We start from the raw sequence: 17,569 nt of genomic DNA, 5'->3' as shown, positions 1-17,569 counted from the left end.
ACACACACACACACACACACACACACACACACACACACACACACACAAACTGTTAACTCTGGTTCTCTGGGGTAGGGGGCAGTCACGGATGATGCAAACTGTCGCCTCTCCCTATTTCTCGGGCCTTAAGTCTTCCCCTATTGGTCTCTTTCTGCTCAGAGCACATGACACCTCTCACATTGCATCCAACCCCACGATTCAATAATTATGAACTCAAATTCACCCCTGTTACCTTTTCATCCCAGGTCCTCACAGCCAAGCCACTGATTGCAGCCAAGGCAGGTGAGCTCCAGAACTCTGCACTTTTAGCTTTTCCCTGGCTGTTTCATTTTTCTCCAACTCCCAACCCCTGTGCAAGACTCATCCACACCAGACTTGCTCAGGCAAGCCCATCACCCAACTTCTACTTATCCGTCAAAACCCAACTCTGTTATTCCCGAAGAGAAGACGAAGCAGCTCTGTTCTCCCTTAGACTTACCTGTTTCTCTCTAGACCAGGACTGGCAAACTCAAATCTACAGAAGCCCAGAAAGTAACAGAAAACAATAAATGAACAAAAATAAACACAGGATCCAGTGGGGTGGGGCACACTGAGGAGACCAGATCTCATGGGAAGGAAGTAGCTGCCCCCAGATCCTACCAGGATACAATTCTACATAAGCCCAGCACAGTAGACCATCCAATTCTTCAAGACAAAGACAAAACATAAGATTGTGAGATGCAAACACTCAGTTTTTAAATGTTGGCAACTGATTCAATTTTAAAGTACTAGCAAAACTAAAACCACACTGAGAGATCATTTTTTTACTTAGCACGATGATGAAGATCAAAGAGCCTAACAACACCTGTGCTTGGTCAGGATGGCCAAACAGGCACCTTCACTGCTGGGAGGGGTCTAGATCAGTGTTACCTTGAGGGAGGGAAGCCTGGCGACAGCTATCAAAATTACAAATGGACATTCATTTTGACCCAACCATTCCCCTTCGAGATATTCCATATGTTCCAAAATGGGTATAAAGACCATTCACCATAACATCTAGTAACAGCAAACTAGAAATAACCTAAACCTCATCTGTAGTAAACTGCTTAAAGTACATCTATTCGATGGAATCCAATTAAGCCACTTTAAAGAAAAAATTTAGATAAAGAAGCTTTTTATGTCCTGATATGGAACAGGCCCAGGGTGTATTGTTAAGTGAAAAAAATAGGTTGTAGTGTGTAAGGTGTACTAATAATTGAATAAAAAAGGGAAACATCCATGCATGTTTGTCTAGATAGATATAAGATACTTGTACTTTTTTTGGTAGATGGTTAAAGTTTCTCCAGAACGACACTGAAGAAATTGATGAGTGGTTGCCTGGAGAGGGGCACGGGGTAGGTGAATGGAGCGGGCGGGAGGGAGACTGAGTGTGCAATGTACACACTTCTGTACCTTTTAACACTGAACTGGGACTTCCCTGGTGGCACAGCGGTTAAGAATCTGCCTGTCAATGCAGGGAACACGGGTTTGGGCCGTAGTTCAGGAAGATCCCACATGCCGCGGAGCAACCAAGCCTGTGTGCCACAACTACTGAAGCCCCTGTGCCTAGAGCCCGTGCTCCGCAATGAGAAGCCACCGCAATGAGAAGCCCATGCACTGCAACAAAGAGTAGCCCCCGCTCGCCGCAACTAGAGAAAGCCCACGCGCAGCAACAAAGAGCCGATGCAGCAAAAACAAACAAATAAATTTATAAGAAAAAAACCAATACTGAACTATGTGACCCTGTGATTAAACTTTTTAAATTTAAAACCAAAACCAAAAAAAAACCCAAAAACCCCACACTGCTGCCCAAACAGCACACAGCTCTCAGTCTGCAGCCTTAAATCTCAGCCACAAGCTTGTGGGTCAGAGACCAGATACTGCTCGCCTCCCACCCCAGGCCTGGCATACAGCAGGTGCTCGGTCGCTCTGCGTGGATCCCTTCACATGCCCCAGGCACCCAGCGTGCAGGGACCCTACTCACACGTGGACACTTTCGCTAGGCCATCTGCTCACGGGTTCTAGAAGAGGTCTGGTGCGGCAGCACCCAGCAGCAGCCCACAGAATGCCAGAGAACTGAACAGAACTGAATGATTACATGGACGGCAATTCCCCAGATACCAGGACAATAAGCAAGAACAGCTATAAAGCGCTCAGCGTGTGCCGGCTGTCCATGTGAATTACTTCCCTTGATCCTGACCCCCGTTCCGTGGGCGCTCTCATCGCCCCCCTCCCACACTGAGAGTCCTGCAGCTGGTGGGGGGCAGAGTCAGCTGTGGGTCCAGCAGGTGGACCCGAGAGCCATCGCTCTTAACCGGCGCCTGAAGACCTCACACTACAGCAGACTCCAAGAGCCACCTCTGAATTGTTCAGACGACCACCTAGGGAGGAACCCAATGACAGAGACAGAGCAGGACACACGGAGGGTCCCCAGTGCCACCGCCCAGGCCCGCATGGCTCCTCCCTCCACCCCACTGTCATCCTTGACAACGGCTATCACTGCTACTGTACTTCCCGGAGGCCCCACACTTGGGATCTAAGCACCTGACATGCATCAGCTCATGCAGTCCTCACACCCCGCCCCCCCAGCACTGTCACCACACCCGTTTTCAGACAGCTGGACTCTCTCGCCCAAGGTCATATAGCCAGTGAGAGGAGGAGGCCAACGCGGACAGAGGCAGCGGTGCCTGAATCCAGGCTCTCAGCCCCTCGAGGTGCCTGGCAGCCAAGCCAGGCGGCAGGGAGCCAGCCCTCCACCGGGAACCTGCCTCCTAACCGGACTCAGCTCCATCCGCGCTCCCCTGGAGACCGGGGCTGCAGCCCCGCCAAGGCGCTGCCCCACCGGGCGTGGCTCTGGCACTGAGCCCCCGGGAAGGCCACGGGGGATGTTTCCAAGGGCGCCTGTAAGACGCCAGAAGTTACAACACCTGTCGCTTGGGAGGAGTTTACCTCTGGAAACAGGTGGTAGAGGGGCTGAGGGGCTGGTCCGAGGGCAGCTCAGGCGTGGCAGGGCCCTCACAGGGAGCACTTCACACCTCTCCTAATGCTGCTGCTGCAGGGGAACGTGACCTTGGGCTCCAACGACCCCACTGCAACCCTCACCCTCCTCTGCAGGGAAGCAGACGCGCCCTTGGCCCTGTTGTCTACACACAGCTTTGTCAAGAGAAACTGGATCTAGAAAGCCTTTTATTCGTTCAACAAACATTTACTGTATGCTTGCAGACTCCGTTATCTCTCACAGCCACCAAACACACACGACTGTGAGGTGTTCGGTTCCCCCAGTCCATCCACAGAGCGTTAGCGTTACCACGGAGCAAGCCTGTCCTCCATCGACCACAGGCCCCTACTGCCCTCCAGCTCCACCTGGCTCACACGTTAATAAACAGGAAGCCTGATTTGCGGCCGACAAAGAAAGGAAAGCATGTGTTTTTACTTCTTTCTCTCTCTTTTTTTTGAACTTTCCCAATTTCAGGGGTTTGCGCTAGGCAAAAGGCAAAATTATCCTGACCCTGGAACAAGGGCCATTCTGGCTTTCATGGGGTGTAAAATGGCAGAGCCCTTCCAGAAATTCATTGTCCAAGATGTAGCAAAAATTCATGCATCAAGATAGCCTCTAGGGACTTCCCTGGTGGTCCAGTGGTTAAGACTTTGCACTTCCACTGCAGGAGGTGCGGGTTCCATCCTGGTCAGGGAGCTAAGATCCCACATGCCCCATGGCATGGCTAAAAAAAAAAGAAAGAGGGCTTCCCTGGTGGCGCAGTGGTTGAGGGTCCGCCTGCCGATGCAGGGGACACAGGTTCGTGCCCCGGTCCGGGAAGATCCCACATGCCGCGGAGCGGCTGGGCCGATGAGCCATGGCCGCTGGGCCTGCGCGTCCGGAGCCTGTGCTCCGCAAAGGGAAAGGACACAACAGTGAGAGGCCCGCGTACCGCGAAAAAAAAAAAAAAAAAAAAAGAAAGAAAGAAAGAAAGAAGAAAGATAGCCTCTGTAGACTAATTTCTAACAGCAAAAACCAACGAAAATAATGTCACCCAATAGCCATCCGATAAAATTATAGATCAGAAGGAAACATACCTAAATGTTAATAGAAAGTCGGGCTTTAAATTCTAGCTACTGCATCTTTAACCTTTCTCTAAGAGAAATCAGTAGTTTTCTTTAACAGAAATTATTACTTTTATACTAGAAAAAATAAAATGCTAGTGTTTAAAAGTCCCGTGTGGGGTGCTTCCCTGGTGGCGCAGTGGTAAGAATCCACCCGCTGATGCAGGGGACAGGGGTTCGAGCCCTGGTCTGGGAAGATCCCACACGCCCTGCAGCAACTAAGCCCGTGTGCCACAACTACTAATCCTGTGCTCTAGAGCCCGCGAGCCACAACTACTGAAGGCCACAAGCCTAGAGTCCGTGCTCCGCAATGAGAAGCCCGTGCACCACAATGAAGCGCTGCAACTAGAGAAAGCCCCCGTGCAGCAGTGAAGACCCAATGCAGCCAAAAAAAAAAAAAAGTCCCGTGTGGGGCCCCAGAGCTGGGCAGGGCTCTGAGCGGGTCAGGTACCTCCAGGGCCACAGCAGCTGTCTCCGGCTTGACTGTACAGGGGCTGTTCTCTAACAAGCCCTGGTCCCCCAGGCCCCTGGTTCCATCACTGGGCACAAAACATCCCAGTACTGCTCAGGGGATATTAGTGACTGACAAAGGCTCAGCCCCAGTTAATGCAACAGCCTGGAAACACAAGAAATCTCAGTGATGCAGCAGGAAGCAGCTGGGAGGCAGTGAGGACTGAAACGAGAGCATCTCCAGCCAAATAGCAAACATGAGATCACCATAACCCAGGCCTGGGCCTCCCTCAACTTTCCCTTTGTGTGTCTTTGGCGTGCCTGTGCTTTGCAGGGCCAGCATTCAGAATGAATACATTATATTTATAAAGTGACAATAAGAATCAACTTGTAAAACTACAGGGCCCTGGTTATGTAAATTAAAGGTGTCTCCTCAAAGAAATAATATGTTGCCACTTAAAGTGTCATTTAAAGAGTACATCATGATACAAAAAAAGCCTTACATTAAAATGCTGAATGAAAAAAAAAGCAGGAAATAAAAACACATGTGCTACATGGTTATAAATCATCAAACAATGTACACACGGAAACAAGACAGGAAGAAAACAGCATATGCTAGAAAGTTTGTGTTAACTGTGGTTGCCTTTGAAGGGAAAGTTACACCAGTAACTCATTCATCAGTTTTCTCTGTTCTCCAATTTTTAATACACGTGCACTCACTTTACAATTAAAAGAAAGTAAATTTTATACTTTTTTATTGTTTCCCTTATGATGAAAACTACTCAAGAGGAGGGTGTTTGGTTGTAATGTATGCAGAAATAGAAATATAATGTTGTGCACATGAAACTTACATAATGCTACAACCCAATGTTACCTCAATTAAAAAATATCAAAACTAAGAAATGCAAAAAAAGAAAAAGGAAAGGAAAGAAAGATCAAGCTGCAGAATATACTGGGAGGAATCAAGGTAGAAACGAGGATTTGTGTTAGGACAGAGGCTGCAATCTTTGAGCTAGTGTGAGCTACGGTGCAAAGTTATCATGAGGCAAAATAAAATCAAAGTAAAAATAAAAGGAGAGTACTTGGTCGGAAAGGCAAGGCTGCTGTGCTGCGACCATTTTGCCACGTTTAGGTTCAGGGTTACCATGATGTGGCTATCCTGTACGTCTAAAACTTGACTTCAGAGCAAGAAAATGAAGCCTCTCTCAAATAAAATTTTTGTTGTTTTTTTTTTGTTGTTGTTGTTGTTGTTTTGCGGTACGCGAGCCTCTCACTGTGTGGCCTCTCCCGTTGTGGGATCTTCCCGGACCGGGGCACGAACCCGTGTCCCCTGCATTGGCAGGCGGACTCTCAACCACTGCGCCACCAGGGAAGCCCCAAATAAATATTTTTTTTAAATACATTTCTTGTGATACTGCTATGCTCCCATGAGGAAGGCTAAAGCGAAAAATGGCAAATACCAAGTGTGGACGAGGATGTGGAGCATCTGGCACTTTCCCGGGTGGAGAAGCACAAATTCGTACAATTTGGAAAACTATCAATTTCTACTAAAGCTAAACACAAATATCCCCAAGGGCCCAACAAAGCCACACAATACATGTCCTCAAGATAAGCTCAGGAAGGTCCACAGCAGCACCATTCATGAGACCTCAAGCTGGAAACGTCCCACTTGTCCATCAGGAAGAGATGGGATAGAGGGGTCACAGAATACAGCTGGCCCTGGAACAACATGGGTCTGAACTGCACCAGTCCACTTACTTATATGTGGATTTTTCTCGATAAATAAAGTACCTGTATTTTCATTTTACACATCTTTAAATTAACTAAGTTTGGGGAAAAGTTTGTGTTTGATTAGAGATCACAACATGTAAAATCAAAAGAACTAGCGTGTGAGTCCTTATTCTATTCAAACTGTTTGAGCTTCTGCTCTCGGGTGAGTCATTTATCAATTCCTTTGTTTTTGAGGCAAAGACAGCAAGCAGTACCAGTACTTGGATTTTTGACTGGTTGGGGGTCGACACCCCTAACCCCCTCCCCCTCATGGTTCAAGGATCAATGACTTATTCATACTCTGACTTCATATGGCGGACAGGAGTGAACAAACTACAATAAACATGCAACACCGTCAACCCTTATGAATCAACATGGAGCAAGAATTAACAGGCATGAGTGAGTACCTGCTACATGACTGCATTTACTTAAAGGTCAAAAACAGGCCCAGCCAATCTCTGTTAGAAGTCAGGATATAGATCAAGGCGGGGGAGGAAGGAGGCAAGAGGAGGCTTCTGAGGTCAGAGCCTGTTTATCTGCTGCCAGTTACGGGAGTGTGTTCACTTCAGGAAAATTCATCAAGCTGTGTGTTTATGATTTGTGCACTTTCCTGTGTGTGTATATATACACGCATGGATGTGTACATATGCATAGTTTTTTAAGCAGCTTATTTAGGGAAAAAAACCCTGGAGGTGGGACAAGTGGTGTTGTCTGTTTACTACCTAGTCCTTTGATTTACCCGGACACAATTGCGTCATTTCTTGTATGAGAGCCTCTGACTGCCTTTAATCTGGAGAACAGAAAAAAGAGGGGAGAGGATGGGGGCGGGGGAGGTTCTCCAGTTTTAAATTTTCTTTGCACTTTCATGGGGACTGACTGTATAAAAGCTAAAAAGTATTCAGATTCAAATCACTTCCTTTTACAGGGTGAGTACACACATTTTAGAAATAGATGTTCTGCACTCCCCCACCCGCGCCATTAGCACGAATGTCTCTCCTACAGAGAGAGTGAATTAAAAAAAATAAGGATCAATATGGAAACTAACTCTGAAAACAGATATTATGCTTCTGATGGATTTACAGTGATTGGGATAATTTGAAGTTTCCAGAATTTTCCTGTCACATCATTTCTGCTCTGCTTCTACCAGGAACAATGGAGTACACACATATTTACCTCCAAATTACTGAAGGCTCACAAACCCACAATTCCTCTTCCCTCAACAAAAATCGCTTCCTCTAAATGGCCATTACAAGAAAACTCAAATAGGAAAGGGCATAGAGACAGGTTGAGAAATACAATTTGCTGCAGAAATTCAAATTAAAATGAGCCTTTTAAAAAAACTGAAATGAGCTTTTAAGTTTTCTAAACCAAAACCATTCTTCAGTTTGTCACCTGTAAAGTAGGGCTGTCAGGAGGATGAAATGGGATGGTCCACGTAAAACTCTTAGAAGAGCAGTGGACACCTAATCAGCACACGATAGGGGGCAGCAACTATTATAATTCTCATCAAATTAATCTAGCACAATCCAAGTGACAAGAACTAACAAACCAACCATCCAAAGCACAACCTGAAACGTGACCCCTGTAAACTCTTTAAGCAAAAGGAAACATCTGGGGACAGCACCTCCACCTTATGGAGCATGTGGCACGTGTTTTAGGTTGCAGGGAGGTGGGGGGTGGCATTCAGCTCTAGTGGACATGACTTTGCAACATGGAGAACTCTTTGCTTATGGAGAATTCTTGAGACCAGACTGTCTAAAGAAAAGCACTAAAGAACTCATCATCGGTCTAAAATAAGGGTTTACCAAAAACACCGAGAGATTCCTCACCTACCAAAATAACCACACGATGCTTCCTATATTAGCCTGCTCAGGCTGCCATAAGAAAATATCACAGGCCGGGGGGCTTAGACACTGGAAATTTATCTTCTTATAGCTTGGGAGTCTGGAAACTCCAAGATCAAGGTGTCAGCAGATTTGTTACCTTCTGAGGCCTCTCCCCTTGGCTTGCAGACGGCCACCTTCTCCCTGTGTCCTCATGGGCTTTCCTCTCATGCCTGGTATCTCTCTTTGTGTCCTAATCTCCTCTTCTTAGAACACCACTCAGATTAGTTAAGGGCTCACCGTAATGGCCTCGTTTTAATTTAATCATCTCTTTAAAGGCCCTGTCTCCAAATACAGTCACTTGCTAAGGTGCTGGGTTAAGACCTCAACGTGTAAATTTGGAGAGGGACACACGTCAGCCCATGACACTTCCCAAATGCTTTCTTCCAACAGCTCAAGACTTCCTTAGCTGCTAAATGAGCAGCTGAACTCAGAGTTAAGAACATAATCTAAACATAAATCTCTTGCCCAGCAGGTTCTTCTTTTTTCATTCTTTCTTTTTTTTTTTTTAAAGACAGGATGAGTCACCTTAAGGACAGTAAGGGGCATGGCTTTTCATAGAGTGTACACATTCCACTCATCCAGGGGGTCCTAACAGCTGCAATTCTGCCCACTCCTACTCCTCCCACCCCCCGGGGGACATGGCAATGTCTGGAGACAGTTTGGGTTGTCACAACTCGGGGGAGGGTGCCACTGGCATCTAGTGGGTAGAGGCCAGCGATGCTGCCCAACATCCTACAGTGCACAGGACAGGCTCCCAAGGCAGAGAACTGTCAAACCGAAAATATCAATAGTGCTGAGGCTGAGGATCCCTGAGGTCTACACTGGCCAAACCCTACCTCATCTTGTGTCACAGCAGATGGCCCAGCAAAGAGGGGGAGAGCCTACCAGGCCCCGTTCCCTCCACAGGCGTCTTCTTCCTCAGGAAGGGCAGCCAGCAGGCTCTTCCCTGGCACTGGGCAAATGCCACAGAGATCTAACTGGAAGAAGGCAATAGTCTCCAGCCCACCCAGCCTTCCAATTCACACAAGAAGCCTTTCTTTCCATGGGGCCCCTTCCAACTGTCCTCTCCCACAAACCTCCCACAAACTTTAGACAATGATTAAAGCAACGTTAAGGTCCCAGATGAACTGGGTAAACTAACCATCGTTTAAAAACCATGGTTTTTGGGCTTCCCTGGTGACGCAGTGGTTGAGAGTCCGTCTGCCGATGCAGGGGACACGGGTTCGTGCCCCAGTCCGGGAAGATCCCACATGCCACGGAGCGGCTGGGCCCGTGAGCCATGGCCGCTGAGACTGCACGTCCGGAGCCTGTGCTCCGCAATGGGAGAGGCCGCAACAGTGAGGGGCCCGCGTACCGCCAAAAAAATTTTTTAATAAATCATGTTTTTCATGGACAACTTGGAAAAATAAAAAGAATTTTTAAGTCTACAAATAACAAATGCTGAGAAGGTGTGGAGAAAAAGGAACCCTCCTACACTGTTGGTGGGAATGTAAGTTGGTGCAGCCACTATGGAAAATAGTATGGAGGTTCCTCAAAACACTAAAAATAGAACTACCATATGATCTAGCAATCCCACTCCCGGGCCATATATCCGGACAAAACCATAATTCGAAAAGATGCATGCACCCCAATGTTCATAGCAGCACTATTTACAATAGCCAAGACACGGAAGCAGTCTAAGTGCCCATCGACAGATGAGTGGATAAAGAAGATGTGGTACATGTACACAATGTTATTATTCAGCCATGAAAAAGAATGAAATAATGCCATTTGCAGCAACATGAATGGACCTAGAGATTATCATACTAAGGGAATAACTTAGACAGAGAAAGACAAATATCATATGACATTGTTTATATGTGTAATCTAAAACATGACCTAAATGAACTTATCCATGAAACAGAAACAGACTCACAGACACAGAAGACAGACTTGCGGTTGCTCAGGGGTTGGTGGGATGGGCAAGGGATGGAATGGGAGTTTGGGATTAGCAGCTGCAAACTATTATATACAGAATGGATAAACAACAAGGTCCTACTGTAGAGCACAGGGAACTATATTCGATATTCTGTAATAAATCATAATGGAAAAGAATATATATATGCATAACTGACTCACTTTGCTATACAGCAGAAACTAACACAACATTGCAAATCAACTATACTTCAATAAAATAATTTTTTTTAAAAAAAGAATTTTTAATCTATTAGCACAACCAGCTTATCCCTTTTCTTTCCCCTTTGTAACAATAACATTATATTTTTAGACCAACAGCACCATGTTATGAGCACAGGCCACCACTTCCTAAATGTCAGGCATGACGTGGGCACTTCTACAAACCTACCGAGCTATTACTGACTTCATACTTTTAAATCAACTCTGTGTTTTTTACTGAAATGTATTCTAAAAGAAATCTTCCTGTCACTACTACAAAGAGAAAACAAGTATCACTTGGCACAAACGGAAGGAACTATAAACATATTTGCTAACCTTTCAATGTTTGGCCACGAGCCACCTAGTGATCTCTGGCGAAGCTTCCCACAGGCCAAGCTCTGAATACCTCAATCAATCTTTCAAAGTCACATAAATAAAAGACGCTGGCTTTAAAAACAATCAGCACCATTCTATCTCTTTAGGTAAAAGTCATCAAAAAATATGTTACAACGAGTCTTTTTCTTTCTAAATTAAACCAAAGTCCACTCACTTTTAGGAGGGAAGCTCCAGGCACTTCACGTCCATTCCCAAAGGTGGCCATCAAGTCTGGCCAGTCCTAGTTAATGATTTCCATCACGTGCATCTGGGTAGAGATATTAGAAGAAACTTCTGTTTTGAGAAGTGACAGCCCAAAGTCCAAAGACGGATCATTCGACACCCCGCCTCCTCCTTTCTACTTGTTGCATGGGTGGCCGAGGTCAAGGTCAAATGGCCGCCCTGCTTCCTTAGGGACTGGCACCCAGGTGGCTCACTGGCCTTCCTCAGGGAAGCCCGGGCAAGAGTGGCGCCTGCATCCACGCTCTACCCTTCAGCATCTCCACCTGGGTTTGTAATTTCACATCTGGTGTCACTGCCTGTGCCTGGCATGGGCAGGGAGCACCTGGTCCGGGTTTGGTCAGTACAGGGGAGGGCCCACGGCAGGGATTCTGTAACAGGAAGTAGATGGCACAAGTGCAGCTGGGCTGGCAGAGGACGCGCAGAGCACTTCCTGATGGGCCGCTACCAACACTGCTCTGACTGTTCTCGTCCAAGGGAGCAGAGAGCTGTTAATGCAACTCTCCACTCCATCACAGAGAGGGGAAGGGCTGGGGTCTATGCATTTCATTCACCAGCACAATCCCCCTACATGCTCCCCCCAACACACCCCACCCCCCAACATTAATACCTAATATTGGGTATTAGGACTGCATACCTAATACCACGTCCACTGTGCCAACAGAAAGACACTGAAAACACACGCACCCCTACATACAGCCCATCCTTCTGATTTGTGATATTTGTTTTTGCCAATTCACCTACTGCCTAAAATTCGTAACCTCAAAAATCCATGCTCACAGCACTCTCGTAGTCATTCACAGACATGCTCAGAGTGGAAAAAACCATCCGAGTCACCCACACACATTCCCAGCTGAGGCTGAACAGGGCGAGGATCTGCCTTCTCGTCTCTGCTCTCATACTGTACAAAAGTGTCCTCTTCGTGGCCTGTTTAGTGCCATGTGTCCTGCATTTCTGTGCTTTTTGTTATCTGTTATCACTGTTTAAAATGGTCCCAGCACTGTCAGCGTTCCTAAGAGCAAGAAGCCTGTGATGTGCCTCATGGAGAAAAACACATGTGTTACATATAAGCTTCCTTCAAGGCATGAGCTGCAGTGCTGTTGGTCATGAGCTCAATGTTAATGAACCAACAATATATTTAAATACCACGTCTTTCAACAGAAATATACGTAACACAGGGTTCTCTACTGATCAGTCGACTGAAATGTTGTAACCCAAGGCTCGCAGGAACCTAACCCTATATTTCCCCCAGGAGCTGTGGTTCACTGTTCGCTAATTCAGTGCTGGCAGGGACTTCACAGAACAAAACTACTGCAAGTAATGAGAATCAACTGTACTGTATACCTAATACTACCCTCCATGATGTCAACAGAGACAGGCATTTTAACATCACAAATCAGAAGTGACAGCTTCAATCAAAAGTTCAGAACTTCCCACTGAATAAACACATCTATATAAAGAACTCCCTACGCGGGCACTGTTCGTCCACATCAACAGTGAATTCACATCACTGCTGCACCCTCGTCCTGGCGTGGCGTGAGCACCTCTGCAAAGGAGCACGTGGCCTGCAGCAGCCCTGCCGCTACAGATTTAGTCATTTGAGGTCTGAGAGAGCTGCTGGCAGAGTCGAGTCCTCTGTGGCCATTTTCTGGCCAGAGTTCTTACTCAACCAGACTCTCTACAAAGTTCTAGAAAGAAGAGGAGATCATGTTACCCAGTGCAAGAGTCCGCATGAGGCTTGGTCCCTCTTCCAGGCTGTGCAAAGAACAATTTCTGGCGTTCTCTGAGGGCTCATATCTGCTCTGCATACATTATGCCCGACCACATGGGCTCATATCTGCTCTGCATACATGATGCCCGACCACATGGGCTCTTACTATGTCGCCACTTTACGGAAGAGGAAACTGAGGCACAGGAGGGAAAAGACAGTGGTCTGGGACTTCCCCGGTGGCATGGTAGTTAAGAATCCACCTGCCGGACTTCCCTGGTGGCGCAGTGGTTGAGAGTCCGCCTGCCGATGCAGGAGATACGGGTTTGTGCTCCGGTCCGGGAAGATCCCACATGCCGCGAAGCAGCTAAGCCCGTGCGCCACAACTACTGAGCCTGCGCTCTAGAGCCCGCGAGCCACAACTACTAAGTCCACGTGCCACAACTACTGAAGCCTGTGCTCTAGAGCCTGTGCTCCACGACAAGAGAAGCCACGGCAATGAGAAGCCCGCGCACCACAACGAAGAGTAGCCCCCGCTTGTCGCAACTAGAGAAGGCCCGTGCTCAGCAACAGAGACCCAACGCAGCCAAAAAAAACCCTCACAGTAGACAAGAGAAATAAAAGCATATGTCTATACAAAGACTTGAATGTTCTTAGCAGTGTTATTTACAATAGTCAAATACTGGAAATAATCCAAATGTCCATCTTGGTGAACAGATAAACAAAATATGGTATATCTACACAATGGAATTCTATTAAGCAATAAAAAGGAACTTTAAAGCCATTGTGCTAACAAAAAAGAAGCAGATTCACAGACATGGAGAACAAAACTAGTTGTTACCGGTGGGGGGTGCTAAATAGGGGCTGGGGAGCAAAAGGTACAAACTACTGGGTGTGAGATGAGCTCAAGGATGTACTGTACAACACAGGGAATATAACCAATATTTTGTAATAACTGTAAATGGAAAGTAACCTTTAAAAATTGTATTTAAAATTTAAAAAAAATGCTGTGAAAAAAGGCAGATACAAAGACAACATATTTTATGATTCCATTTATACGAAATTTCCAGAAAGGGCAAACCTATGAAAACAGAAAGCAGACCAGTGACAGCCTGGGATGAACTGCGAACAGGCACGAGGGAACTTTTGGGACTGATGGAAATGTTCAAAAACTGGATCCTGGGGATGGCTGCACAAACTCTATAAGTCTACTGTAAAAAAATCAGTGAGCTGTACATTAACAGTGGATGTATTTTATGTGATGTAAATTATACTTGAATAAAGTTATTTATAAAAAAAAAAAGCTAAAATAGACTCTGTACCTAAATAGTCAGCTCTTTCTTAACCCAGTTCATCCAAAACTTCCTAATGCCCCAAGTCCAAATACATCAAAAATCAAAGCATCCTTGTCCAATTTGGCCGCAAAACCCCAAATTATCACTAAGAGAAGGCAAAGTCTCAGTTCTGCCAGAGCTGCTTTCGACAATATCTATCACACCAGGGCGTCTACATACCTGGATGGAATAGTTTATGTAGTTAATCATTTCCTGGATTTGATCAGGAAGGAGCAATGAAGTCAGTAATATTTCTTTACTTCCTACCATCAAAGGTCCTTCCTCTCAAAGGAGCGTTCTGGAGATCCCCCAAAGCAAACCTTACACAAAGACCTAATTATCACTATCTGTCCTAGTAAAGACCCAGGAGGTACTAAGCACTTAGTGTTCCAAACTTAACACGGATTAAGTCTCAAAACAATCCTAGGAGGTATACATAATTACTGTTACTCCCACTTTACAGATGAAAAAATGAGACCCAGAAAGGTAAAGTAATTTCCCCAAGTCACACAGCTAGTGAGTGGCAAAAAAAACCCAGGCTTGCACCCAGCTCTCCAATCCTACGCCTACGCTCTTAACAAATCTCTTGTGTTTCACCAAGAGGAGAACTTCATTTAGCCAGAAGGAAAGCACATGATGTCAGAAAAATGGTTTCCAGCAATGCGAGGCAAATGCCTTGTGTCCAAACAAAACCACTGTAATAGTTTTCTCAACATCAGGATGTGGTAACTTTCTCAAGAGAGAAAAGAGCTCTGGGTCTACGAGATTCCTCCAGCAAATAAACTGCATGTCTTGGTGACATATGCTGAGTGACCCCAGCATTAATTATACTGTCTCCTGGGACCTGTGGCACCTATGTTTTTGGTTTTTTAACCACAAAATTCCCCAACCATCCTACAGCTTTGAGCCATTAGGTAAAAAGAGTTGATCCACCTCCTCACACTGAGTATCCCTATGACCTCCAACACATTACTTAGCGTCACTGAATCTTAGTTTCCCTGTCTATAAAATGAAGAAACTAACTCCAAAAATTCACACAGTTGTTATGAGGATTTAAACACAGCCATTTATCTCAAGTGCCCAGCAAAGAGTCTGACCCATCACAAATATATTTCTTATTCCTTTACCTCCCCCTGCCCCCCCCCACCTTAAACTGCAGGAAGCCTTTCCATCTCTCTGTGCTTCCAAAAGTGCTTCCCAACACCAAGATCCGCAACTTGACAAGGGTACTCCTAAAAATGCAGATTAAATACTAGAACATATACGCAAATACCTGGAATTCCAGATACCTGAGTTGAATTTGAATCCATGTCACTGTTTAGGAAATCAATTAGTTCCAAAGTGGCAAATTCTAAAGAAGGAGTGATCTTCCATGCCAATAGCAAACAGAAATCTTTTTTTTTTCCCAACTGTCGGCACCACTCCCTCTGGGCCCCTGTATCAACGCTGCATATTTCTATCATGGTAATCATCACTTTTAAATAATTATTTGCATTTTTCTCTCATGCACTGAATCAGAGGTTCTCAACTATGCCAGCGCATTAAAATCATCAGGGCAGCTTATAGCCAGGTCCCACCCCAGACTCTTATTTCAAAGGTCTAAAATGGGGCAGGGATGGTAATTGTTTAAGCTGCCCAGGTGATTCCAATGCAGGGTCAGGAGGCATGCACCTGTGGTCAGGGCTTGTTTAATTCGTATATGCACCCCAGACACCTGACACAGACACAGACACAGACACACACACACACACACACACACACACACGGCATTTTATAATTGTTTTTGGCACAAATTAATAACTAGAGGATCTTCGAGTCCACTGATCATATTAATTCATTAAAACACTGAGAAAAAAACATTTACTGAGGGTGTATATTACATCAGGCACTATGCTAGGCACACGGCTCAAGTTAATTGTTATCGTTCTTTAGCCTTGAGCAGTCAGGATTACAACGCGCGCGAACAGTGAAGGAAAAGGTGGAGGGCTGTCGGTCTCTGGGGTCAGAGAGCCCGAGCGCAACCTGCATTTTGCAGCATCTTCCCAGCAGTCCTCGACCTCGCTGGGCTCGCTTCCTCCTCTGTATTCTGTCAAAGGGGACTCCTCACCGGGAGATTTAAGGAAGACTTTAAGAAGACAGGGACAAAGACCTCACAAAATGGCAGCTAGCAGCATTCTTCATTTTTCTTAATTCGACGGACACCTGGTGAAGCCAGCCTACTTGTTCACCCTCCTCACCCCCTCCATCAAGTAACTGACGCCGCAAAGGGCGGCCGCCACAGGGAAAAGGCCCAGAGAGAACAGGACGCCAAAGGGAAGGGCGGGTCCGAGAGGCCCGGCCCCGCCCAGCTGCGGTTCTCAGCCTTCACCCGACAACAGCCTCACCTGGGCGGCCTCGGAAAATGCACATTTCCAGGTCCCACCCCCAAGAACTGATCGGCGGGTCTGGGCGGGGCCGGGGAATCTGCATTTTAACCAGCTCCCCTCAACCTTTCCCCCAGCTAACTCTGTCGCAGGCGATGCCACAGACCCTTAACACCTCAACAGGTCATTGCCATCCTCCGAATAAGAAGACGGCAGGGCGCAAAACATCCTCCCGTCCTCTCTCTCCAAGTGAGGGAAACCCTTACCAGGCTGCCCAGGGGCCTGCCAATGCGGGAAGGCACAGCAGGTGGCAACCCCTACGCCTGCCAGGGGGCTCCTTCTCTCAAACTGGGGAACCGTGGGGGGGGGCGTCTCCTGTTGACCAGTAGGAACCCTTCTCGCCCTCCTGCGGTTACTAGTTCGGGTCCAGCCGGGGCCGGGAGGGGAAGGCGGCCATCTGGGGGCTGAGACCCGGAGGCACTGATGGGGACCCCCCCCCCGGCGGGTCTGCGGAGGAAGCCATGCCTCCCCCGACAAATAAACTGAGCATATCCGGGCTTCCGAGGACTCCACGCGCAGAGCAAGGTTTGATACTGACCGAATCGTAATTACAACGACAAGGAGTAATCAGGAAACAAAATGGTTAAGAGGCAAGGCTGATCCCAATTCCACGCGCGTGTAAACAGCGCTGGGCAGGCCCGGCTTCTCGGGGTTTCGAAAGGAAGGTGGGCATCGGTGAGAGGCAGCCGGGCGCTTGGGCCCAAAAGGGACGCGATCGCGCCGGGAGCCCGGGCGGGAACTGGAGCTGAGCCGAATTCCCTCCCAGCCCGCCCGCCCGCCCGCCGGCCTCCCAAGGCCCGGCCACCGGCTCATGGCGCCGGCCAACCTGTCAGGCCCGGCCCGCCCTGCCCGAGCGCCAGGCTCCGGCCGCGAGCGGACAAAGGAGGGCGGCCAGCCCCGGGTCCCGCTCACCCGCCGCGGGGCCTGCTGTCCATCCGCTTCTTCTGGCGCACCGGCTGCAGTGGGATGTTGTCCGTCATGTCGCCCGCGCCGCCCGCCTTGGCCGCCGTGCCCCCCGCGCCGCCTGGGCCGCCGCCCGGTCCGGCCTCCGCGCCACCGCCCGCCGGCGCCGCGCCGCCCCGGGGGAGGAGGCGGCGGCAGCGGGCGGGC

General features: G+C 47.6%; 1 protein-coding gene across 6 annotated transcripts in view; it reads right to left on the bottom strand.

The window, feature by feature from the left end:
• The window catches only part of ATP9A (ATPase phospholipid transporting 9A), a 132,738-nt gene extending 115,196 nt beyond the window's left edge, over positions 1-17,542 (bottom strand). For 5 of the 6 annotated variants that reach the window (XR_003428694.1, XR_003428695.1, XR_003428696.1 and 2 more), the window contains exon 1: positions 17,372-17,542. Coding sequence is in view for 2 of the 6 variants with exons in the window: in XM_027086974.1 (XP_026942775.1) it covers positions 17,372-17,439 (68 nt within the window). In the remaining 4 variants the exon portion in view is untranslated. Of the gene's footprint in view, positions 1-10,929; positions 11,248-17,371 lie in introns of those variants that run through there. The other variant, XM_027086978.1, reaches the window with a different exon arrangement.
• Between the last annotated feature and the right edge of the window lie 27 nt (positions 17,543-17,569).

This window comes from Aethalodelphis obliquidens, unplaced genomic scaffold (genome assembly GCF_003676395.1).
Source record: "Aethalodelphis obliquidens isolate GAN/ISIS:26980383/991018 unplaced genomic scaffold, ASM367639v1 scaffold57, whole genome shotgun sequence".
NCBI classification, from domain to species: Eukaryota; Metazoa; Chordata; class Mammalia; order Artiodactyla; family Delphinidae; genus Aethalodelphis; species Aethalodelphis obliquidens.
Note: the sequence above shows the minus strand (reverse complement) of the source record. Positions and strands in the feature narration are given on the sequence as shown.